General features: G+C 39.6%; 1 protein-coding gene and 1 pseudogene across 2 annotated transcripts in view; one reads left to right on the top strand and one right to left on the bottom strand.

Annotated features, from left to right (window-relative positions):
• LOC125156392 (ankyrin repeat domain-containing protein 26-like) overlaps positions 1 to 27,133 on the top strand; it is a 109,921-nt gene that overhangs the window by 64,831 nt on the left and 17,957 nt on the right. For both annotated transcript variants that reach the window (XM_047842402.1, XM_047842401.1), the window contains exons 32-39: positions 7,104 to 7,317; positions 9,144 to 9,330; positions 9,561 to 9,698; positions 11,799 to 11,945; positions 15,893 to 15,963; positions 16,294 to 16,387; positions 20,804 to 20,856; positions 21,197 to 21,290. In XM_047842402.1, coding sequence (XP_047698358.1) covers positions 7,104 to 7,317; positions 9,144 to 9,330; positions 9,561 to 9,698; positions 11,799 to 11,945; positions 15,893 to 15,963; positions 16,294 to 16,387; positions 20,804 to 20,856; positions 21,197 to 21,290 — 998 coding nt within the window. The remainder of the gene's footprint in view (positions 1 to 7,103; positions 7,318 to 9,143; positions 9,331 to 9,560; positions 9,699 to 11,798; positions 11,946 to 15,892; positions 15,964 to 16,293; positions 16,388 to 20,803; positions 20,857 to 21,196; positions 21,291 to 27,133) is intronic.
• Positions 31 to 2,963, bottom strand: LOC125156391 (dnaJ homolog subfamily C member 10-like; annotated as a pseudogene).

Genomic DNA, 27,133 nt, shown 5'->3' with positions numbered 1-27,133 from the left:
AAAGATGATCCTCTGATGTCATGGGTTAGAATTCCTTTTCTCTTTTTTCTTCATCTTCACATCATTAAACTTCATCCTCATCTCTCTCTCCATGAGTGTGGAGATTTTTCAATTTTTCATTTAGTAAGGCAGCGATTGCTTTTGCATCTCTGGCATCTATTTGCTCTCCCCAAATGTTTCTCTTTGCTTTTTCATAGGGATAACACTTAACAGTCGGATAGGCTCTGATGCCAGCTTTCTGGCATGTTTGAGCCTAAGCCTGACAGTCTGTTTTTCCAGATTTCACTTTTCCTTTCATCGTCTTAGCCAAGAGCTTAAACTCTGGAGCAAAATTTTGGCAAGGTCCACACCAAGGAGCATAGAATTCAATCACCCGGTGATTTTTCCCGTGTGTAACTTTTTCATCAAAAGTCTGAGTCATTAGATTTGTGGATGCTTGAGGTAGAAGAAATCCCGGACCCCAAATCTCTCTTCTAGCCATTGTAACTGTGACTGAAAAGCTTTATTTGGTTTTGGGGGAGGGAATCTTATCTCAGGGTATCTCTGAACATTTTCTTGGGCACAAAAAGAATGATACTTTTGGCAGTCTATACTTCCCACAGTAACTGTCCAGTTAGTGTCCGGGCCATTCTTTTCCATTCTGGCATTAGGACTTGACATGGATGACACCATGGGAGTAGAAGTCAACCATCCAGACTTCATCCTGGTTTCTTTGTTTAGCTAGTTCATTGAAAGTGCTGGGTTTCAGGGAGGTCGCTGAAGGTTCCTAGGATCCTCTATGAATCCCAAGATCTGTTGTTCAGCAGAGTGATGTCCTTCTTATTCATGAACCTCGGATTGGTTGAATACCACTGTTGTTGGATCCGCCTGAATCTTATACGTGTCACAGGGTCCCTCGTGAACCGTACCATCTAGTGTACCAAACTTAAGCTGACCACACGGGTGCTTTGATGCTTTTGGTAACTCTGGCAATAAAGCTTGACATGGTGGACACCATGGCACAAACAAATCAACAAGCCACGGTTCCTGTCATCAGCAGGAAAATTTTGAGGTCCAAGTGTGGCAACATGAGAATTACCACTTTCTTTGGCAAAGGCTAGTATATCATATAGAATCTTCTTTCCATGATGAATTTCATATTCTTTGGCTCCTTGTCCTTTAAATACTGCTAGACATGGCTGAAATACAGAGAGATTACTACAGATGTCTGGCGCAGAGGGACAGTCAGCCTTGCCAACTTGAATATGTTCACTTTTGAGTAGAGTTTTTAGTTCCCTCAACTCAGGATCATTTGGATTTTCATGTTTTCCGAAACTAAACGATAAGAGCCACCGATGATGAGCCAATCGATCCGTTAGTGTATTTGCCAAAAGTAGCTCAAAATCTGGAAAACTGTGCATGATTTCCAAATCTATTTCTCGAGCATCCAATGAATTAAGGAACAAAACGCTGCTTTTCTCTCTGGTATTTAATGTGGCGCCAGAGGAAAATAGGCAGTAGTACTTGTCATAATATCCAGACTTTCACAAAGTTTGTCCTGGGTGGCACAGACCATCCATCTTACATTAACCAGACCATCCAACATGCCCCTGAGCCTGAGTCGTGTCTGTGAAGTTAAACAATCTCCTCCCTTGCAACAGAAAGTAATCAGCTGGCCAATACCAGCAGCAAAAGCAGTTTCTATGGAGTGAACACAATTTCCTGTCCATAATCCCATCACTGTGTTTCTAACACGCTGCATGGCGAAACTCACCAAACTTTCCTTTGATCTGTGCCTGTGATATTTCACTGTGGCCGTTCCAGACCTAAAAAGGAAGAGGCTGGGAGATCCGTTGACTCCTTTCATTCGGCAAAACATTCTATCATCACCACAGTTAACAGCACCAATTCGAAGTAATCCATCTACTTCTTTAGCACAGTCTCTCCATGTGGGAGCTAATTCATGGCAGTGTGACCATCCTGGGGAGTAAAAGTTCACAAACCACAGTTCTCCAGAATGAACAGCAGCATCCAATTCTCTTCTATTCAATGTCATGCTTTCAAGATCATCATCATAAATACCAAAAATCATAACGATCATAATCCCAGCTTTCATACAGGCCACCTTCTGGATCATCTGCAAGTCCCTTTTCTCCGTATTTGTCATACTTTTCCCACAGATCTTCATCTTTGAGCACTTCATATGCTCTATTTATTTATTTATTTATTTAATTTTTTTTCAACGTTTTTTATTTATTTTTGGAACAGAGAGAGACAGAGCATGAACGGGGGAGGGGCAGAGAGAGAGGGAGACACAGAATCGGAAGCAGGCTCCAGGCTCTGAGCCATCAGCCCAGAGCCTGACGCGGGGCTCGAACTCCCAGACTGCGAGATCGTGACCTGGCTGAAGTCGGACGCTTAACCGACTGCGCCACCCAGGCGCCCCTGCTCTATTTATTTTTGAAAATCTCTCTGTACGTTAGGATTATTCATTTGGTTGGTAGGTTGGTTGGTTGTTTGGTTGTTTGGTTGGTTATTTATTTATTTATTTATTTAGTGTTTATTTACTATTGAGAGAGACAGAGATGGAATGCAAGTGGGTTAGGGGCAGAGAGAGAGGAAGACACAGAATCCAAAGCAGGCCCCTGGCTCCGAGCCATCAGCACAGAGCCCGACACGGGGCTCTAACCCACGACCTGTGAGATCATGACCCCAGTGACCGGAAGTTGGACGCTCAACTGACTGAGCCACCCAGGCGCCCCGGGTTATTCATTTTTGTTTTTTGTTTTTTATCAGGATGTAGCTTCAATGCCAACTTCGTGAAAGCTTGTCTTCTCTCTCTACTGCTTGCAGTCCTGGATACTCCAAGTAAACTGTAAAAATCCTGATCTGTGCCCTCTAAAATGGCCATATACACTATTAGGAAACAGAATGACCCTTTTCAGGTCCCGGAGTTAGTCATTTTCGTTGAAGCAGACTCCCATTCTTTCTCTGATACAAGTTCTGATGGAAGTGAACATTCAGATATACAGCTGGTTCCAACTGAGAGAATATGCAGGTTTGATAACTTGTGTTTACATTACTCCAAGAGTGAATCAAGCATCATGAAATTTTCTCCCAAAATGTCAATCTGTGTAGGCTCAGTAATCTCCACTTCCTCAGATCACAAAAGATATCAAAATACTTTGAGGAATCTAACCTTAACATTCTGTTTCTCCTTTCTTCCTTTAATCCTAAATGTCTAAATCTTCTCCTTACCTGCGAATGGTCTCTGGCTCATTTCTAACTCCTTGTCATGCAACCAAAACATATGTTTGTAAAGTATAGCGGTAGAGAGTAACAAATATTCAGACTAAAATGAGCAACCAAAGGAAAATCGAGAACATATTGTCCAATACCACCATGGGACAAGTGGTTCTCTTAGGGGTCGTTCTCAGCGTGGGTGTGGTGGACTTGATCTGCACCAAGCTTCAGGGCCAGGTGGAAACTGCCGGTAAACGCAGTAGGAAGGATTTCTGGCTGCCATCAGCCCAGAATAGGATGTGGGGAGAGGGGAAGGAGGGGACATCCCATGAAAGAGACTGCTGGCATATGAAGTCTCCGGCAGGACTAGGGTGAAAAGAGCCTGAGTAACTGAAGCTTAAGTGAGAGAAAGGGTCGCAAGAAGCTGGGAAGCGAAGTCGGAAGAAGGGTGATGATGTAGGTAGTGGAGCTAGAACACACAACTCATGGCAGGAGCGGAGAGGAAGGGAAGGGAGACAGGTGCACAGGCATTGGGGTCTCCCTTCCAGAGGGCCATGCCTCTGCCACTGCCGCCGCCTCCCGCTCCAGCAGAGCCCGGGCCCAGCCCATGCCCACCTCAGTCTAGGGGGGTCGCCTCCTACAACTACTCCCCCACCATCAATTCCAGGCAGGTGGCGGACCCCACCCCCACCCTGCCAAGTGCCTGCTGTGGGCCTGTGAACAAAGCAGCTGCTCTCCAGCCACTGCCAGGGTGGGGCGTGGCAGGGCGGGGCTCTCGGGAAGCTGGGGGAGGAGCCACAAAGGCAGCAAGGAGCACTGCACTTCCCTCTTCTTTTTTAATGTATACATTCAGTGCTATCAGTCTTCATGTGAGTGCTACTAAAGCAGGACTCTACAAATTCTACTATGTTTTCATTTTCATTCAGTTCAGAATCTTTTCTAATTTTTTTTTCTTTTTTCATTACTTCTTTGACCCAGGGGATATTTCGATGTGTTCTGTAGTTCACAAATAGTTGAGTATTTTCCAGAGATATTTTTGTGCTTGATTTCTGATTTGATTGCTTTGTGATCAGGGAACACACTATTATGACTCCAGGCCTCTTGACTTCTTCCTTTTATTAAGATTTATTTTTGACCCAGAACATAGTCTTTTTTGGTAAGTGTTCCATAGATCCTTGAGAAGAATAGTGGCGGCCAAGTCTACTATGCCCTTGCTGATGTTGAGCGTGTTGAAATATCAGACTATAATTGTGAATTTGCCTATTTCTCTTTTCAGTTCTATCAATTTTTGCTTCATGTACTTTGAAGCTATTAACAGATACATGAACATTTAAGATTGCTCTTAATTGACCCTTTTATGATTATACAATGACCTGTTGTTTATTGCTGGTAATAATTTTTTGCTTGAAACTTTTTTGTCTGGTATTCATAGAGCCACTCTAGCTCAGCCTTCTTTGGTCAAGTGTTAGTGTGGTGTATCATATTTCTGTCTTTCGAACAAATTTCTGTCTTGACATTTAAAGTGCATTTTGTATAGGTGGCATATAGTTGAGTCTTCCTTTTTTATCCATTCTGACAGTCTGCGTTTTAGTTGAGGCTTTTAGACAGTTTTCATTTACTGTGATTTTTGAGATAGTTGATTTGAATCTGTCGTCACGCTGTTTGACTTACTTTTGTCCTATCTGCTCCTTGTTACCATTCTCTTTGAGGCTTTTAGACAGTTTTCATTTACTGTGATTTTTGAGATAGTTGATTTGAATCTGTCGTCACGCTGTTTGACTTACTTTTGTCCTATCTGCTCCTTGTTACCATTCTCTTCTTTTTCCGCTTTCTTTCTTTTTTTTTTTAATATTTGTTTGTTTGTTTATTTATTTATTTATTTATTTTCAACATTTATTTATTTTTGGGACAGAGAGAGACAGAGCATGAACGGGGGAGGGGCAGAGAGAGAGGGAGACACAGAATCGGAAACAGGCTCCAGGCTCTGAGCCATTAGCCCAGAGCCTGATGCGGGGCTCGAACTCACGGACCGCGAGATCGTGACCTGGCTGAAGTCGGACGCTTAACCGACTGCGCCACCCAGGCGCCCCAAATGTTTATTTATTTTTGAGACAGAGAGAGACAGAGCATGAATGGGGGAGGGGCAGAGAGAGAGGGAGACACAGAATCGGAAGCAGGCTCCAGGCTCTGAGCTTTCAGCACAGAGCCCGACGCGGGGCTCGAACTCAGGAACCGTGAGATCGTGACCTGAGCTGAAGTCGGACGCTCAACCGACTGAGCCACCCAGGCGCCCCCCGCTTTCTTTTAATTGAGTAATTTTTATGATTCAGTTTTATCCATTTATTTATTTATTCATGTATTCATTTATTCATGTTTTCATTTATTCACTTATTTATTTAGGCTTCCTAGCTAGAACTTTTCAGTTTTGCTGCTTTAGTGGTTGGTTTAGGGTTTATAGTCTATGGCTTCAGCATCACAGTCTCCCTTCCAGTAATGTTATACCACATCATATAGAGTTTAGGCAAATCACAAGAGTTGACTTCCATTTCTTCTTTCCTAGACATATCCTTCCTAGGTCAGTGGGATTATAATTTTCATGAAGTTTAGGAAGATTTTGGCCATTTTTTTTCCTGTCCCTTTCCCCTGCCTCTTTGGGCAATTGTGTATTTCCCACTTGAAGTTTTCTCCCAGGTTTCCAATGTTAAACTTCAGTCTTTTTTTTGTGAGGTCTAATATGTGTTTATTCCTACCCATTGTATTGTTCATGGCTAACATAATTTACGTCTCTGTAAGTGCTATTTGGTTTTGAAAACAATAGCTCCTATGCCTCTAGTTATCTTTTCATGCTTTGTTTGGAGATATAGCTAAGTTACTTACAAACAGTTGGATCCTTTAGTCTTGCTCTTACGAATTATTGGATGAATCCAGAGTGGTGATCAGCCTAAGGCAAATTATGAGTTTTTCTATCTTAGCTAATGTGAATAGATACTGTCCCTTGTGCTGTGGGAGCACCAGGCAGTGTTTCCTCTACTCTTTTCAGATTTTTTCCCTTGATGACTTCCTTCCATGTATGCACTGGTTGTTACTCTGCTGAATAGCCAAAGGGGACCCTGTGCAGATGCCCAGGGTTCTTTCTGTGTTCTGCTTTCTCCTCTCCTGGATGCTGACCTGTCATCTCTATCTGCCTTGACTTCACCAGACTCTCAGTTTTGCCACCTCGACTCAAGGAGTCTGGTGAAATCTATTTAAATAATTTATGTCTCCTGTGTCATAGCCTGAAAACTCTCTCAAGGCAGGGAGCTTGGGCATACGTGTTAGGCTAACATGTTCTGTTTTCAGGGATCATTGTCCTTCACTGTATGAAGTTCCGTGTCTTGAAAATCATGTTAAAATTGTATTTTGTCTGTTTTGTTTTTGCTTGCTTCGGGTAGGAAGATCAATCAGTACATGTTACCCCACCTTGGCCAGAATCAGATTACAGTGGAACTTCGGCACATGCTCTAGACTGTCGAGAGTTCTTGTCTTCCTCCTTTGCTTAACTGCCTCCTGCTCATCCTTCATTCCTCAGTATAGTTATCTCTTCCTCAGGGACATCTATCTTCCTTGGGCCCAATCTAGATCAAGTTATGATCACAGAACTCTGTCTTCTAATAGGAACTATCTGAATTTAGAATTACCATTTGAGTTGTCTTTCTCCTTCACTAGACTTTAGGCTAATCGAGAGCCAAGGGTCTTCTCTATTGCATCTGTAGAGCTGAGTATAACATCTTCCATTGAAGGTATATATTTACTCAATGTGTGAATGAGTGAATTGAAGATGCACAGGCCTGTATATGCAAAAAGTACTCATCTATTTTATTTCTGTTTCTTCTCTGATGCAGATTATGCTGGCTTCTTGAAAATCCAAGATATACGTGTTTCCTATGAGAAATTAAGGAAACTTAACAAAAAGCACTGTAAACTTCTTATGGGAAAAATGACAAAAATGGACAAAATGGTTAGTGCACTACAAAACGAGCTACAGGAAGCCAAAGACATGATATCACGGTTAGAACATCAAAAAGTGGAATGGGAACGTGAATTCTGCAGTTTGAGGTACAGCATCTTGGCTTTAAGGAAATATTTCAACTGTTTCCTTTTATACTACAGATGTGTAGGGGCAGTTTTGTAATTGCTGACTTACCTTATGGGATTTTCCTGGAAAGAATACTTGTTTAGTGTTGTGAGGTGTGCGATTCTTGACAATAACACAGCAAGTTCTTAACAGTGAATACTTCTAATACGTTAATGTATATTCCAAATCACAATTTTAATGGCCATATGAAAGTCCACCATAGTCCAAGAAACATCATTATTTAAGAGACTGAATTCTGCTTGTTTTTCATCTCTCTGTATTTTAATTAATGCTCTCAGGGATGTCTTTTATATAAATCTGTTTCTACATGGCTGGTTACTTGCTTGGAGTCAATTCTTCAATATAATGTAATCTGGTTAAAGTATAAAAATTTTTAAAAAGGTCTTTGATCCATATTTTTAAATTGTTCTCAGGAAAGTTTATATTACTTTCTGTACCTACCAACAGAGTATAAAATGGTCATTTTTCTCAAGACATTAAAATTCGCCAAAATTGATTCCATTTGCATCTTAACATGCAGGTGTTAAAAGGTAAAGTGGGGGTGCCTGGGTGGCTCAGCTGGTTAAGCATCTGGCTTCGGCTCAGGTGATGATCTCGTGAGTTTGAGCCTTGCTTTGGGTGGGCTCAAGCCCTGATTTGGTTGAGCACGAGCCCCGCCTCGGATGAGCTCCTCTTCTCTCACTCTGTCTCTCCCTCTCTGTCTGCCCCTCGTGGGATTCTGTCTCTCTTTCCCTCTCTCCACCCTCACTCACTTGAGTCATCTCTCTCTCCATAAAAAATTTAAACAAAGTAAAATGGGGGCGCCTGGGTGGCTCAGTCAGTCAAGCGTCCGACTTTGGCTCAGGTCATGATCTCAGGGTTCGTGAGTTCGAGCCCCACATCGATCTGTGTGTTGTCAGTGCAGAGCCCACTTCGGATTTTCTGCCTCCCTCTCTCTCTCTCTCTGCCCCCCCTTTGTTTGCATGGGCTCTCCCTTTCTCTCTCAAAAATGAATAAACATTAAAAAAAAGTAATACGGAAAGTGGTTACTGAGAAGTTTTTTCAGCATCTCTGTCATAGGTAGATAAAATTAATTCAAAAGTGTATGCTGAAAGGTCATATTACTCTTTATTGTTTACTTAATTAATACGTATCCTGTGTTGTTCTAGAAGGGATGTTTAAGTGATTCATAAAGTAGGTAATCATCAACAAGGTAAGTTGCAAGTGTTGTGGAAGAAGAAACAAAAAGCATAGGCAACAGATATTAGGCTCGTCAGCGTAGTCTTGGATGACAGTAATCTGCACGTGTATGTTGTGTAAACAACATCCACAGATGCTCTCTTTCACTGCACATCATTTTTGGAGGTACCTGTAAGGTTTCGTCAAGTGGAAATTTTATTTCCAGTGAATTGATAAACTTGCTTATAAACAGCAACTTCTCTTTTTAATGAGAAACTGAATTATCTGTCCTATGGAGGAATAATTATACCTGTGGGAAAGGGGGTAATTTTCAACTCTAACTTTCCTGAATAATTTCAAACTTCCTTTCCTACAACATCTACCAGAGTTATTACTGACTAAAACTAACGAAGTTGCATAATGCTTTCTTGTGGCTTCTTTTCAACTGTATATATGGTTTGGAAGAGATTGAAGTGACAAATTAAAAAATGAGCCCTACAAGGAAAACAATTGGAGACCATAGAAATTTTTCATTTGGATAATAAGCCAACTTATGTGGAACCGTATCATAAAATGAACTTTTTATGTCTAACAAAACAAATTTTAAAAGAAGCACATGTAATTGCAGATGTACCTTAAAACAAGAAGAAGAAGAAGAAGAAGAAGAAAGAAGAAATACTGATATGTTATATGAAAATATTAGGGAAAAGTTAAGAAGTAAAGAAGACGAATATAAGAAAGAAGTTGAAACAAAACAACAAGTTGAACTCGCTCTTAGAATGCTAAACGCGGGATTGAAGGCCACAAAAAATCAGGTAAGTCAGTTTTTGATAAAAACTGTATTTCCATCTATATTACATAGTGTAATATTATACATATATATTTTATAGTATCCCTTTGACTCAATATATATTATTTAGGTTTAAAATAAATTAAAACATGGGATCATATTCTTTTCAACATTTTTTTTAAAGTTCTCCTCTTCAGTTTTTGACCTTTTTTTTTAACGGTATGAGACCAGAATCATAATGAAATGTGTCTCCAGGTTGTAGAAGAGCGCAGTGACACTCAGTGGCAACTTTCTCCAGAACAGAAGGCCAGAGTCTTACAAGATGGAAGTCTAAACAATCTCTTTTGCAAGCAAAAGGAGCTAGAAATGACTCATAAGAAAACTAATTCTAAGGTATCTTCTTTAGTTATTTTGAAGTACATGTGTGTATGTATTTGTATACATTCTATTTTTTAGTTATTATTACTTTTTTCTCCGTGTGTGTGTGTGTATATATATATATATATACACACACACATATGTGTGTATATGTGTATATATATGTGTATATATATATATGTATGTACATATGAAACTGAACTCTGTTCATCATGGAAACTATAGAGGATTTTAAAAGCACATATATTTTGTGGAGGGTCATGGGGGACGGTGGCATTTTTGCTTCACTGGATAAAATAATATTCTTGATCAAATGCACTGTCTGCAACAACTAGTGACATTCATAATGTCCTCGTCCAAAGGAGAGGCTTTTATTACTTTCTGTAGGAATTGATGAGCTTTCCCTAATCTCAAAACAATTGCTACTAGCAACATGTTTTAGTTTTGAACAGTTACTTCACTGCCTTGATATATTAATAGTTTAGGTGAACACTTCCGCTAATGGACAGGAGGACAAGTGTAGCCAGTTCACTGATCATATTTTCGGTATCAAGTCTCCTACTTTTGAGAAAAGTAACACTTTTGCTTCAAGTAGCATCCTATTTCATTACAAGGAACTTTTGATAACAATGGTATGCTGTGGTATATACTTAATGATAATTTATTTATAAGTATTTTATTCCTGATAAAATAGCTGAGTGTATTTCCCCTCTTTTATATTTATTACTGTTTTCAACATGAAAGGAAATGCAAGTTGTTGCAGCAGTAAATCATCTCATGGTTTTCTAAGAGATGTATAAATTTCACCTTATTTCCTATGAGTATTTTGAAATGAATTCTTTCGTACTTGTGTATTTACACTAGAGAAGTGGCAGTGGTTGGTGCAAGAGCACTAGTTGTGGAGTGAGAAGACCTGGGGAGAGTCCTGCAGCTCACCGTTTTAAGCTCTCCATTCTAGAATTGTGATAACCAAATGAAATGAGTTCATTGATGTATGTAGAAGTGTTTCTATTATAGTACAGTGCCTAGATTTTTCAGTTACCAATAGATATAATTCTTATAACTGACTATAGAAATGGTAGCAAAGTAGATATCTATGAAATATTCTCAGGAAAGAAGAATTTTAGGAAATTTAATCTCTCCGAGTATATGCAGAGCTAAGGATTTTACTGTGGGGTCGCTGTGTTCGATATCTACTGTAAACTCAATTTTTAAGTATAGTCAGATTTATTAATCTTTTAGGCCCTCTGGTTTGTTGTAAATCAGAGAAAGGCTTTTCCAATTCTGAGATTCTGAACACTTTACTCACAAATTCTTTTTTACTTTCATGCCTTCATTATCTTCAGTTAAAGTTCTGAACTTTTGGGAAATTATGCTTGTCTAAAATTTGAGATTTGGACCCAACGTTATTTTTTTCCAGTTGGATATTCACTTACTGTAATCTTCCTTCCTTCCTTCCTTCCTTCCTTCCTCTTTTCTTTTCTTTCTTTCTCTTTCTTTCTTTCTTTCTATGTTTCTTTATTCGTTAGAGAGAGAGAGAGAATGCAAGAAGGGGAGGGGCAGGGAGAGGGAGAGCGAGAATCCTGAGCAGGCTCCTGACTGTCAGCACAGAGCCTGATGCCAGGCTTGAACCCACAGAATGTGAGATCATTCCCTGAGCCAAAATCAAGAGTCAGACACTCAACCAACTGAACCACACTGGTACCCCCTGCAACCTTTTCATTGTTTAAACACAGATTATACTTTCATTTCAAAGAAAATCATGATACTGCCATTTTATTGAGTGCTATCTGAAAATGTGCTTGGTTTTACTTAGCTTTCTGATAATCATGAGAAAACACAAGATCGGTTGCATAAAAACCACATGTTGCAGGATGAAATTGTCATGCTAAGACTGGAAAGAGACACCATAAAATATCAGAACTAGGCAGGGAGATAACACCTTTTGTGTCTCTAACTGAATTCAGTGAACAGGAATGTGTATGTGTCACAAAAAGACGGTGAATTGATGTATGTGTTGATAGTTCTCAAAGTACGTATGTGAGAGTTGTCTATTATTAACATAATTTAATAATAAGATGATTTAGAAAATCAGTAACAGAAATGTCTTATTAGGTAGTTGCGAGACAACTTCAACAAGAACTGGCTGATACTCTGAAGAAAAAGTCTATGTCAGAGGCTTCCCCAGAGGTTACGTCATATCTTCGTCTGGAAGATGAAACACGGGATCTCAAGAAGAAATTAGCTCAAATCACAAGTCAGGTATGTAGTAAATGTAACCTGTTACCACCTAACATATAGCTCGTTAAATGATATAAAGTGTTTTAGGATACCACTTTCCATGGACCGCATTCTTTGGTATTTTCATTATAATTAATTTATTATGATTTCAGTCCCTTTACAATACATTTATTTCGTAAACTTCTGCCTCTCCTTCTCCTATTTGTGTTATACATTGTTTTCTTATAATACTTACTCTTAGGAAAGTTGAGGCTTTTGTATCCTTCCTCACAGAAATTGAGAGACTTTTTTCGTTCTTTCTTTAATTTAAAAATTTTTTTTACATTTTATTTATTTATTTTGAGAGAAAAAGAGTGAGAGAGAGTGTGTGCATGCGTGTTAACAGGGGAGGGGCAGAGAGAGGAGAGAGAGAGAATCCCAAGCAGGCTCCATGCTGTCAGTGTAGAGCCAGTGTGAGGCTCAGTCTCATGAACCGTGAGATCATGACCTGAGCTGAAAGCAAGAAGTGGACACTTAACTGACGTAGCCACCCAGGTGTCCCAAGAGACTTTTGTCCCCTACTAAACAATGTTTTTTAATGATATCTCTATTACCATGATGAGGCAAGCTGGATCAAATCAGAAGATAATGTTTAATGGGATGTTTCAGATAATTGTCTTAGTTCTCATCTTCACTTTTGAGAAGAATGCATATTGATTTCAGGATGACTTGTACAGAAAGATCACTTAACAAACCACTTGAACTTAGGCATTTCCTTCATTTTCTTTGCCTTTTAGACATATTGTCAAAGCACGGAAATATTCAGATCATGTATAGTGTGGGCACCCAAAAGCGAGAATTAAGAACATTCTCTGTGTCCTGCCATTGGGTTTTTTTTAAAGCTATTTTGAGGTACAAAACACATACCATAAAAGTCACCCATTTGCCACGCACAGTTCACTGTCTCTGTGTACACTCGTGCAGCCATCACTGCCATCAAGTAGAATGTTTTTGTCACCCTGAAAGGAAACCCTTACACGTTGCCCCCAGCCTCAGGCAACCACCAGTCTACTACTTGGTCTCTCAATGGAGTTGCCTCTTGTGAATATTTCATATAAATGGAGTCACACAACGTGTGGTACTTTGGGACTAGCTACCTTTACTTAATGTTTTCTGGGTTCATCTGTGTCGGTTACAGCTTATATCAGTGCTTCATTTGTTTCTATTGTCAACAGTACTCCATTGTGGGTTAAGGCCCTTGTTCACTCATCAGTTGATGGACCTTTGGGTTGTGTCCACTTCTTGCCTATTAATACTGCTGCTTATGAACATTTATGTAGTTCTTGTGTGGACACCCATTTTAAATGTCTCTGCCATCAGATTTTATCCTCTGAGTTAATTGGGTTGATTTCACCATCTCTCAGCCGTTACACATGCTGTCCTTACTGTCTTTTTAGTTTCTGTTCCTCTTGAGTAAACCTATGTTATTCAGACTTGGCTCACAGTCTCCTTTCCAATGAACTTTCTCTGACTGTTCTAACTCCCATTAGCTTTAACTCTCTTGACACTTGTCATCTAGCCTGTGCAGAACAATTCAGTCCTTTATTTGACATTGTTGTTTTTTTTTTTTTTTTCATGACAGGTAATTTCGTCTTCCTAAGTATACATTTAAGGGATAGTAATATTTGATACGGGTGGTACTTAACCTTGTATAAATTGAAAATACTTTAACTTAACAGTTTTTCCGATAAAATTAAGTACTTTATGCCATATCAATAAACTCTTCTTGGAAACATTGGTATAGCAAAGCTTTTATTCTAAATGTATGCTAAGAAATGAAATACTAAATTGAGGGGTGCCTGGCTGGCTCCAGTCCGATCAGAGTCTGCCTTTGGCTCAGGTCATGATCTCCATGTTCTTGAGATGGAGCCCTGCATCGTGCTTTCTGCTGTCAGCAGAGCCTAATTAGATCTGTTGTGTCCCGCACGTTCTGCGCCACTCAGTCTCGTGCTCTGTATCAAAAAATAAACGTTAAAAAATGTGTGTATATCTCTATACACACACACACACACACACACACACACACACATGCTTATATAAGTAAAACTATTAATGAAAGCACTTAATCAAATAGAGGAGAAATGTTCAATCAAATGTTAGGTTTTTTTTTTCCCTCTCACTATGAAAAAGCATGTTAATTTGTCTATCTTTCTTACACAGCCAGAACTGTGACTTATAGATTTGTATTACTTTACCAATGCAAATATCTAGGGACAGCTTTTCTGATATGCTTTTACCACAAACCCTTAATCTCTTCATCAGAGTACATGCTAAAGCAGCCTAACGTAAAGAGTATGGACATGAAATGATGAGGAACTTTAGTTTCGCAAGACTCATTTATTTCCATGTCAGTGGCTTTCCCTTGCCTCTGATGGTCATGTAAAGGATCTACTACTTAGTCAAGGAGGGCTATTTGTACCGTAGTCTGTGAGCATCATCCACTCAGTGGTATAGAGAGGAAGTAAGGTAAAAGGATTACAAGTGGAAAAAAGTACTGTTGGCTAGTGGCATTGGCAAATTTGTTTGAAGTACTGAGGAAATATTCTGGGCCTCATGCTCCCCATTTGCTACTACTTGTGGTGGAATGAAGAATAACTGCAGTATAATTTGTATAGGGGAAAACTTGTATTGGCAGGCCACCTGCCTAAACTATCACATTGTATTGGAACACAAACTACAGCAACAGTAATCATGCTACATGCAGACACTTAGAGCTATGTGCCACGTACCCTTCTAAGTTGTTCATCTATTATTTCCTAATGTAATCTTCCAAACATCCCAGTGGGTAGATACTATTATTATTTATTTTGAGATCACTTTTTTAAAGTCCTTTGTTTTGAGAGAGAGAGAGACAGAGAGAGACAGAGACAGAGACAGAGAGACAGAGAGATTTTGGGGAAGGGCATGAAGAGAGAGAGAGAAAAAGGGAGGGGGGGGGAGAGAGAATCCCAAGCAGGCTCCTCACTGTCCATGCAGAGCTCGATGTGGGGCTCAATTACATGACCCTGTGATGATGTACGGAGCTGAAAACAAGAGCCAGACACTGAACCGACTGAGCCACTCAGGTGCCCCAGTAGGTGCTATTATTACCTTCATTTTACAGATGCAGAGATTGAGACATGGAAGTTTTAGGTAGTGTGCTCAAGATCATACAGCTCATAATGAGAAGAACTGGGAAATCAGACCCAGGCATTCTGGCCCCTACTAGGATATTGTTTCTCAAATTCTTCCATGAAATATCTTGTCACTGAAAACAGTGTGTTCAGTTTCATAATCACGAGAATAGGAACGTAATTCACCTATGTGAATATGTAAAATCATAGTTGATGTGGTGCTTGGAACATGAAAATAGAAATGTTTACCATAAAGTAAATTCCTATATATCCTCCATTTGAGGAATAGATATATTTGTACATTTATGTGATCATATATAATTTAAAAACATTAACAATGTTATGTTTTTGTAAGAGAGTAAGGTTGGTAAACTATTCTGTAAGAGTATTGAAACATTTCATCTTTGTAGGCCATAGTCTCTGTTGTAGAAGCTGAACTCTTTTGTTATGATCTCAAAGTAGCCATCAATCAGCATGTAGAGGAGAGGGTGGCTGGCTCCAAAAATATTTTACTTACAGCGGCGCTTGGGCGGGTTAGTTGGCTGAGGTCCTGACTCTTAATTTCCACTCGGGTCATGATCCCAAATCCCACATCATGAGACCGGTCATGAGACCGAGCCCCACATCAGGCTTCGCCCTGAGCTAGCAGCCTGCTTACAATTTTCTCTGTCTCTCCCTCTGTCTCTCTTCCCCACTTCTGCATGCTCTCTCTCTCTCTCTCTCTGTCTCTCTCTCAAGTAAAAAAAAATTTAAAGAAACAGATGATGGTTTTCTACTGGATTTTCAGTGGTTAAAATTATTTTTTCTCTATTTTAGTTGCAAGAAGAACAGGAACGACATGGAGAGGCCGTAAGATGTGCTGAGGAGATGAAAGATCATGTGCAAAAGTATAATTGAAACCTCACAGAAAATAACTTGTTTATTTATAAAGCAGATAAACAGTGTAGTATGGGAAATGTATTAGTTATGCCAGTATATCATTGTTAAGCCGGATACAAATTCCAGCTTTGAGCTATTTTTAAATGCAGAATCGTGGCATCTTATCTCTGAATTTTGCACCTTATCCACAAAACACAATGAGAAAAATGGCACAATTCCCAAATCTTCCTCTTGACAAAATTTTAAGGATTTCTGTGATACCCTCATTTGTTCGGAAAGTATGTGATGTTGTTTTAAATTTATGTGTGAGAATAATTATCTTAAGATCTGCATTTTAGGCTACAGGTTAAAAATGCCACACAAGAAGCAACCATCAAACATCAAGCGGCCCAGATTCAAGATCTTGAGAACAACATGATAAAGACAAGTTTGGTAAGTCGATCTCCTAATGTCTGTCCTACTGAAAAGGAATCCGTATTTCACTAGTAGTAGTACATAAGAATGTTTTGGATCCCATGGAAAATCTCACTGTTGCAAAGGTTTGGTTGATATTGTTCCTACTTGCTACTAGTGATGTAATTCTTCTATATAGATGAAGTTGATTGAATTCATAAAGTAATGATGTTTGTAGTGAGATTTTCATAAAAAAAATTTGTGAGAATCTAAAAAAAGCAACATTTTATATATACCACATTGAGCATTTTAGTCCACCTCTGGCTACTTTAATAATGCTGCTGTGAACATTGTCATACAGATGTGTGAGCCCCTGCTAATATTTTTCAGCGTGTTTCAAACGTCCCCAGTCTTTGAGTGATCATTTCATCTGGCATTCTGACTTTCTGTTGTAAACCCAACCCTTCAGTGAGAGTTTCAGAAAGAGTTCTTTTAATGATGATCTGTTGTAATTTATAATTACAAATTTGCAACTTATTCTCTTCATCAACAATGACTAGCAGGTCATTATGCAAACGTCCTTCCCAAAGAGTAGCCTTTTTTCTTTGTTGGATTTTGTAAAGGAAAAGAAATGCCAGTGAAAAAGGAGAAATGGCTGCTCTGTCAGGGCCTTACCTAGTAACATAGTGCTCCTACCATTGAAAGTTCAGAAACTCATTTTTTTCCCATTCACTTGAGTTAATCAGCCTTTCAGAGATTTCAGAATTCAATTTCAGAAAAGACTAACGTGCCATTCAAGATTCTAATTTATGTAGTGAAACCACAACTGTTTTCCAAGTGGAACAGTGAATGTCATCCCACTCTCACCCTCCTTTGTAGGATTCTCATTGTACATCCTAAGCGGGAGCAGTGAGGTAGATACACTGACCAACTCGTTTCTGTCAGTCACAAAAGCTATATAATATACATGCAAGTTTCATGAAGCAGCTATACCCGTCAGGGGAACTAGAGTATTCTGTTGACTGGTCTTTTTTATGACTGAAGGGACATTGAAAACTACTTTCTTTTCTATACGTCTTATTAATGAGTCACATTGTAATAGGGAACTTTTCATGCGAGTAATATGACACTCTGTTGATCAGTCTTTTATGAATGAGGGTGCTAGGCATTGTCCTGCTACTGTGTCCTAAAGAAATCATTAAGGTCTCAAAAACTAAAATCTGTAAAGATATCCGAAACTGATGAAGCTTATTAAAGAATAACGAGGGATTTTCTGTACATCTCTATAGAAAGGAATTAGGGTTATGGCATGAAATTACCTGCCACTTTAAAGTGTTCCCTGTGAAACAAAAACTTAGATAGCTTTCAGGCAACTGAGTCCATAGCTCTGACTTCTCTAGAAGGTCCTTATCTCCTGAATCCCCAAACCAGGGGCTACCTGGGTGAAGATATTTGATGCACACAATTTTGAGGTGAAGAATCTGGATCGGGAAGAAGAGGTAGCTCTAGCCAACTTAACCTTCCTAACAATATAGTCAAGTATGGGTCTGAAAGGAACTTCAGAAGACTTCCGTAAGTTGAAATCTCTATGGACGAAGAAATTACTCAAAAGGAAACAAAGGCAAACCAGTGATCATCCAGCCCTTGTGATAAATGTCGTGTTATAAGGAAAAGCGAGACAAAGTATGCTGGTCAGCATCCTAAGGGTAAGGGTGCTCCCTAAGACTCAATAAGAAAAACACACTCAAAGTAACACCGAAAAGAGTCCAAATAAAATGTACACGATTAGCTGTCTACAAAGGTACTCCATGTCAAGTAATGATTTTTTTTATATGAAATTTATCGACAAATTGGTTTCCATACAACACCCAGTGCTCATCCCAAAAGGTGCCCTCCTCAATACCCATCACCCACCCTCTCCTCCCTCCCACCCCCCATCAACCCTCAGTTTGTTCTCAGTGTTTAACAGTCTCTTATGCTTTGGCTCTCTCGCACTCTAACCTCTTTTTTTTTTCCTTCCCCTCCCCCATGGGTTCCTGTTAAGTTTCTCGGGATCCACATAAGAGTGAAACCATATGGTATCTGTCTTTATGACCCAGCAATAGCACTGCTAGGAAAGTAATGATTTTTGAGTGCGCGGTTGAGATGTTGTCTGTGAGCACCTAGATGGAAGAGTGAAAAGTACAGATGGCCTAGGTAAAGGGGCCAAAGCTGGAAATGTGAATTAGAGAATCTGGTTTTGAAGCCTTAAGAGCAATTCAAAACACAGATACCAAGGGGCAAGGATTTAATGTCAGGGGTTGCCTTCCTTCAGAAATAAGGTGGGGCTAGAAGCGCAGAGTGAGGGTATGATCATTTTTCTCAGCTGCTGCTGAGAAGTGAAGCAGGATAAAGACTTTAATAAAGTTTGTTTTGAAAAAAGGTCCTTTATGACCCTCAAATTTTCTTAGTGGAAGTTAGATTTTAGTGTAAAAGAAGGAATAAGTGAAGAAAACTTGAATCTGTGGATGAGATGATTCACTAAAGAATGTTCGAGTCCACTGCAAGGGGAGAAGCAGTGTTATAGATGGAGAAAGTTTCAAACTTAAGCAAATGGTTAATAGAAAAGGAGAAATTAAAATCTTTCTTCCTTATGCAGCCGGTGCTGGGATTTACAGATTTGTAGCACTTTACCAACTGCAAAGCTCTGGGGCCAGCTTTTCTGATATGCTGTTACCACAAAGCCTTAATCTCTTCACCAGAGTACGTGCTAAAGCAGCCTAACGTAAACAGTATGGGCATGAAATGATTGAGGAAATTTTGTTTAGCAAGACTCCATTATTTCCGTATCAGTGGCTTTCCCTTGCCTCTGATGGTCATGTAAAGCATCTACTACTCAGTCTAGGCGGTGCTATTTGTATTTTACTCTGTGAGCATTGTCCACTGAGGGTATAGAGAGGATGTTAGTTGCAAGTATTATAAGAGGAAAAAAAAGTACTGTTTGCTAGTGGCATTGGCGAAAGTTGTGTGAAGTACTGAGGAGAGACTCTGGGCCTCATGCTCCCCATTTGCTGCCACTTGTGGTGATATGAAGAATAACTTCAGTATAGTTTGTATACGGGGCCACTTGTATTGGCATGCCACCTGCCTAAACTATCTCATTGTATTGGAACGCAAAATACAGCAACAGTAATCATGCTAAATGCATACACTTAGAGCTGACTATGTGCCACGTACCCTTCTAAGTTGTTCATGTATTATTTCCTAAATTTATATTACCAAGATCCCCGTTAGGTAGATACTATTATTATTTATTTTGAGATTATTTTTTTAAGGTTCCTTATTTTGAGAGAGAGAGAGAGAGAAAGAGAGAGAGAGAGAGAGAGAGATTGTGGGGAAGGGAAGGTAGGGAGAGTGAGAAAGAGGGAGACAGACAGAGAGAGACAGAATTCCAAGCAGGCTCCTTGCTGTCCACGTAGAGCCCGATGTGGGGCTTAATCACGTGACCCTGAGATCATGTCCTGAGCAGAAATCAAAAGCAACACACTGAACCGACTGAGCCACTCAGGTGCCCCAGTAGGTGCTGTCATTACCTTCATTTTACAGATGCAAAGACTGAGACATGGAAGTATTAGGTACTGTGCTTAAGGTCATACAGCTCATAACCAGCAGAATTGGGAATTCAGACCCAGGCTTTCTGGCTCCTACTAGGATACTGCTTGTCAAACTCTTCCATGACAGTGACGACTTCCAGTGACGACTCTTTCGTTGTCACTGAAAATAGCATGTTCAGTTTCATAATCACGAGAATAGAAATGTCATTCACCTATGTGAATATTTAAAATCATAGTTGATGTAGTGCTTGTAATGTGAGAACAGAAATGTTTACCATAAGGTAATTTCCTATATTTCCTCCATTTGACCAGTAGATACATTTGTATGTTTATCTGATCATATATAATTTATAAACATTAACAACGTTATGTTTTTGTAAGAGAGTAAGTTTGTTTAACTATTCTGGAAGAGTATTGAAACATTTTCGGCTTTGTAGGCCACAGTCTCTGTTGTAGCAGCTGAACTCTTTTGTTATGACCTAAAAGTAGCCATCAATCAGTGTGTAGGGGAGAGTGTGGCTGGGTCCAATAAGATTTCAGTTACAGGGGCACTTGGGTGGCTTTGTTGGTTGAGCGTCCTGACTCTTAATTTCTGCTCAGGTCATGATCCCAAACTCCACATCATGAGACCGGTCATGAGACCGAGACCCACATCAGGCTTCACCCTGAGCTTGGAGCCTGCTTATGAGTTTCTCTGTCTCTCCCTATGACTCCCTTCCCCATTTGGGCGTTCTCTCTCTCTGTCTCTCTGTGCCCCACTAAGTAAAAAAAAAATAATAATAATAACATTTGGTTACAAAAACAGGTGATGGTGTTTTACTAGATTGTCAGTAGTTAAAATTATTTTTTTTCTTTATTCTAGTTGCAAGAGGCAAAGGATCGAGAGGCAAAGGACATAAGATATGCGGAGAAGACGTAAGATCATATGCAAAAGTATAATTTAAACCTCACAGAAAATACCTTATTTATACAGCAGATAAGCAGTGTAGTACGAGAAATATACTTGTTATGCCAGTATATTATTGTTAAGCTGGATACAAATTCCAGCTTTGAGCTATTCTGAAAGGCAAAATTGGGGATATTATATCTCTATTTTGCACCTTATCCACAAAACACGAGAAAAATGGCACAATTCCCAAATCTTCCTCTTGATACAATTTTAAGAATTTCTGTAAGACCCTCATTTGTTCAGATATTATATGGTATTGTTTTACACTTATGTGTGAGAATAATTATCTTAAGGTCTGCATTTTAGGCTAGAAGTGCAAAATGCCAGGGCAGAAGAAACCATCAAACAACAAGCGGCCCACATTCACAATCTTCCGAGCAACTTGTTAAAGACAAGTTTGGTAAGTTGGTCGCTTAATGTCTGTCCTACTGAAAAGGAATCTGTATTTCACTAGGAGTAGTACATAAGAATGTTTTGGATCACATGGAAAGGCTCACTTATCCAAATATTTGGTTGATATTGTTGCTATTTGCTACTAGCGATGGAATTTTTCTATAGAGATGAAATTGATTGAACTCATAATGATGTTTATAGTGAGATTTTCATAAAAACATTGTGAGAGTCTAAAAAAGCAACATTTTATATATACCACAGTGAGCATTTGGTTTAGTCCACCTTTTGGCTACTGTTAATAATGCTGCTGTGAACGTTGGCATACGGATGTGTGAGAGTCCCTGTTAATATTTTTCAGCATGTTTCAAACTTCCGCACGCTTTGAGTGATCATGTCATCTTGAAATCTGACTTTCTCTTGTAGTCTCAACCCTTCAGTGAGAGTTTGAGAAGGGGTTATTTTAATGATGATTTGTTGTAATTTGTAATTACAAGTGTGCAATTTATTCTCTTCATCAAGAATGACTAGCAGGTCGTTATGCAAACGTCCTTCTCAAGGGAATGGACTTTTCTCTTTGTTGGATTTTGTAAAGGAAAAGAAACGCCAGTGAAAAAGGAGAAATGGCTGCTCTGTCAGGGTCTTACCTAGTAACATAGTGCTCCTACCATTGAAAGTTCAGAAACTCATTTTCTTTTTTCACTCATTTGAGTTAATCAGCCTTTCAGAGATTTCACAATTCAATCTCAGAAAAGACTAATGTGCCATTCAGGATTCTCATTTATTCATATGTAGTGAAACCCCAACTGTTTTCCAAGCAGAACACTTAATGTCCTCGCACTCTCACCCTCCTTTGTAGGATTCTCATTGTACATCCTAAGTGGGACCAATGAGGTAGATACACTGACCAACTCGTTTCTGTCAGTCGCAAAAGCTATATAATATACATGCAAGTTTCATTAGACAGCTATACCCGTCAGGGGAATTAGAACATTCTGTTGACTGGTCCTTTTTGTGGCTGAAGAGACATTGAAAATTATTTTCTTTTCTGGACGTCTTATAAATGAGTCACATAGTAACAGGGAACTTTTCATGTGAGTAACATGACTCTCTGTTGATCAGTCTTCTATGAATGAGAGTGCTAGGCGTTGTCCTGCTACTGTGTCCTACAGAAATCTTTAAGGTCTCAAAAACTAAAATTTGTAAGGATATCCGAAACTGATGAAGCTTATTAAAGAATAACGAGGGATTTTCTGTGTATCCCTATAGAAAGGAATTAAGGTTATGGCATGAAATTGTCTGCCACTTTAAGGTGTTCCCTATGAAACAAAAACTTAGATAGCTTTCAGCCAACTCAGTCCATTGCTCTGACCTTCTCTAGAAGGTCCTTATCTCCTGAATCCCCAACCAGAGGCTTCCTGGGTTGAGAAATTTTTTGGTGGGGCGGGGGGCGTTACTCTTTTTGTTGTATCTTTAGTTATATATATTTTTTAATTTGCATCCCAATTAGTTAGCATTTAGTGAAGCAATGATTTCAGGAGTAGATTCCTTAATGCCTCTTGCCCATTTAGCACATCCCCCCTCCCACAACCCCTCCAGCAACCCTCAGTTTTTTCTCCATATTTATGAGTCTCCTGTGTTTGTCCTCCTCCCTGTTTTTATATTATTTTTGTTTCCCTTCCCTTTTGTTCATCTGTTTTGTCTCTTAAAGTCCTCATACGAGAGCAGTTATATGATTTTTGTCTTTCTCCTACTAATTTCACTTAGCATAATACGCTCCAGTTCCATACACATAGTTACAAATGGCAAGATTCCTTTTTTTTTTTTGATTGCTGAGTAATACTCCATGGAGAATATATATATATATATATCTCGCATCTTCTTTTTTTATTTTTTTAACGTTTTACTCATTTTTGAGACAGGGAAGACAGAGCGTGAACAGGGGAGGGTCAGAGAGAGGGAGACACAGAATCTGAAACAGGCTCAAGGCTCCCTCCCAGCTGTCAGCACAGAGCCCAATGCGGGGCTCGAACCCACGAACCGTGAGATCGTGACCTGAGCCCAAGTCAGAAGCTTAACTGACTGAGCCACCCAGGAACCCCAAACATCTCCCTTTTAACGTGATTATTATCCATTTCTGTATCGTCTTTAAAGAACTAATCCATTCTTTTGCCCGTTTTTATATTGGATTGTCTTTTCATTATTGGAAGAGTTATTTAAATGTCCTACATGCAAATCCCTTAGTAGATATGGGATTTTCAGGTATTTTCCCCTATTTAGTCACTTGCCTTTCACTTTCTTGATGGTGATATTTGAAGCATAGTACTTTTTAATTTTGATGAAGTAAACTTAATCTGCTTTTGTCTTTTGGTGTCATGTCTAAGAAATCATTGTCAAATCCAGTCACAAACATATACACATAAGCTTTTTTCTAAGAGTTTTATCATTTTAGCTCTTAGATTTTAAGTTAATTTTGTATATATGCTATGGGGTAGAGGTCTGATTTTATTGCTTTGCATGTGGATATCCATTTGTCCCAGTACCGTTTGTTACAAAGGCTAGTCTTATTCCATTTAATTGTCTGTCACCCTTGTGGAAAATCAGTTCACTATAATGTGAGAATTTATGTTTAGATTCTCAATGTTAATACATTGATCTATATGTCTGTCCTTATGCCAGTACCATAACAAATTTTATGAAAACTTTTTCCTAGTTATCTTGCAAATTACCAGTCACTTATGTAATAATAAAAAGTCAATGCAGTAGAACTAAACTTTGCTCCTATAGAGATTTTTGTTTCTTGAAGGACCCTTTTGCCAGCCTTTGCCTTGCTGACCCCATGACTCGATGTGAAGTCAGGCTCAAAAAGATAAAATGCTCTTTCTTTAGTGTGTTCAGACTTCTATTTATTTATTTGTTTAATTTATTTATTTATATTTATATATTTTTTAGAGCGGGCACAAGCAGGACGAGGGGGTGTGTAGGGAGAGAGAGAGAGAGAGAGAGGGAGAGAGAGAGAGAGAGAGAGAGACGAGAGAATTTTTAGCAGACTTCACACTTAGTGTGGAGGCTGACAGGGGTCTTGATCCCATGACCCTGGGATCATGACCTGAGAGGTTGAGGCAAACTTTTAGTGTCTCAGTCAGTGCTGCCCACTTTCATTTCCATCAAATCTTGGCCATAGGATCTTTTGACTCAGTCTACTAACATTTACTTCATCATATTTTATTATCTCATTATAATGCATAGACTCATCCATAGTTTTCACCATCTAGGAAGGAAAAGATTAACTCTAGGCTATTCCTCTTTCCTGTTAAGCAATCTTGCTAACCCATCATCTTGCAATTCACAATGAGATCCTCTTCTGACCTGGTTCTTGTGTGTAACACTGGTGTTAATCCTGTGCTTGGCACAGATCATACTTTCTTGGAAAACACAGCAGCCTGTTTCCCTTCTTTCACTTGAATAGAAAGATATGCTTAGCTATATGTTTTAGCTCAGCGTATAATTAATGGAATAAACATTATATCATTAAAACAATACAGCTGTACAAATTGCGGTAGTATTAAGTTGATTTATCAGAGACAAATACTAGATTGGTAATTTGAATGACAACAAACTTTTGAAGCCACCTTGTATGATATGGAGAAGCATTGTGGGACAACACAAAGATGAAGTGATCTTACCTCCCCACACAAAGAAGGTTGAAGTAAGGTAAAGGAGAATGTGGAGTTAATTTAAGTAGTGCTAAAGGACAGTACATTTGTTTTGCTACTGAAAAGATGAAAAATGATTCCATGACATTCTCTTTATTTCCTCACTGAGGAAAGGAGAATGAAGATTGAGTATTCAATGGATTAAAAAATACTCAAAGCTGCCTATTTCCTTTCATTGAAATCAGACCAAAGGCCCAATTTTGGTTATCGAATTGACTCTTTCTAGTTTTTCAACTATTGTGCTTCAAATTGTAGGTCTCTGTGCTTCTACCTTAACCTGAGGGGACATTCTAAAGAGGCATTCCTGTCTACTTGTAAGAATTGTTGGAATTGAAGGGAATCTTAGAAAAAGATCTTAGAGACAGGAAGAAGGCAGAGGAGTAGGAGGACTCTAGGCTTGCCTCATCCCACGAATACAACTAGATAACAATCAGCTCACCCTAAAAACCCCAGAAATCGACCTGAAGACTGACAGAACAAACTCCACAACAAAAGGGAGAGAAGAGGCCACATCAAAGAAGGTCCTTGATGCAGAAATGTCGTCTAGAAGAGAAACAGATCCTGGGTTCTGCAGAGGGGAGGGAGTCGAGGTTGTGGGTAAGGGTGAGAGAGAGAAATGCACAGGGGAACGCACAAAGAGAACATTTCCCCATAGCCACTGGCTTGGAAAACAAGAGGGCCTGCATTTCGTGAGTTCTTGCAACCAGTAGTGTGTAAAGTCTGGAGTTTTCAAGGGCATCCGATTTAGCTGGTTTAGAGCCCTGAGGTACTCCACTGCTCATGGACAGAGGGCAGGCAAACAACGTGGGAGCATATAGCGTGGGTACAGTGGTCTGAAGAGTGCCTGGGGCACACAGTGGGGAGATTAGTTGCTCTTCTCAGAGCATGTCCCTCAGGGGCAAAGTTCAGAGAGACCTGTCTGTAGGAACAAAGCCGCTGGCTGGCACCAACTCCTTCTCCTGCCCCTCACCACAAACATAAAGCCACCTGCAGGAAGCAGTGCATTGCTAACACTGGTTACCTAACTTGCTTACACCAAACACCACCCCCTTGCACTCTGGTGGAACTACCTTTCTCAATCACTCTTGCTTGAGTCCCAGCACAGCAGACCCCTCCCCCAGAAGACCAGGACAAATGCCTGCCCACACCACATCTCCCAACCAGAGAGCTTCCCTTGGCCTCAGTTCCAGTAGAGGTGGTGACAGGTCTCATTTCATAAGCAGACCAGAGCACACCTAGTTAAAACCCGCTACATTCAGGCCAGGGACCAAACACTCACCAGACCAGGCAAGGAGAGCCTCTGCAGACGACTGGCCTAAAGGATAGCATAGCCAGAACACAAGAGCAGAACACATGCAGCACACACTGGTGACACTGCCTGAAGTGCTAGACCCTGGGCATTACACGACGTCTTTTTCCTAAGTCCATTACTTTCGGGAGCAGGTGACATAACTGGCTTCTCTAACACACAGAAGCTGGCAGATACTTAGACAAAAGGAAAAGACAGAAGCATTTATCCCAAATGAAAGGACAGGATAAGGCCATGGCCAGAGACCTAAATGGGACAGATGTAAATAACACGCCTAATGGAGAATTTAAAACCATGATCATAAGGATATTCACTGGACTTGAGAAAAGAATGGAAGACATCCGAGAGGCCCTTACCACAGACATAAAAGAGTTGAAGAATCAGAGATGAAGAGTGCAGTAAAAATTAACAGCAAGCTGGAAGAAGCAGAGGAACAAATTAATGACCTAGAAGACAGAGTAATGGAAAGCAGTGAAGCTGAAGAAGACAAAGAAGAATTATCCAATGCAAGAATAGACTTAAGGCACTCGGTGACTCCGTCAAATGTAAGAACATTCATATGATAGGAGTCCCAGAAGAAGAATACAGAGAGAAGGGGACAGATAACTGATTTGAAGACACAATAACTGAAAAATTCCGTAATGTGGAGAAGAAAACAGACATCCAGATCCAGGAGGCACAGAGAACTTCCATCAAAATCAACACCCAAGACATATTGTAATTAAATTTGCAAAATATACTGCTAACATCTTTTTTTTTTAGTGTTTTGTTTTTGCTTTTGTTTTTTTTTTTTATTTCTGTGACAAAACGCAGACACAAGCAGGGGAG

This window comes from Prionailurus viverrinus, chromosome F2, assembly GCF_022837055.1.
Source record: "Prionailurus viverrinus isolate Anna chromosome F2, UM_Priviv_1.0, whole genome shotgun sequence".
Taxonomy (NCBI): Eukaryota; Metazoa; Chordata; class Mammalia; order Carnivora; family Felidae; genus Prionailurus; species Prionailurus viverrinus.
Note: the sequence above shows the minus strand (reverse complement) of the source record. Positions and strands in the feature narration are given on the sequence as shown.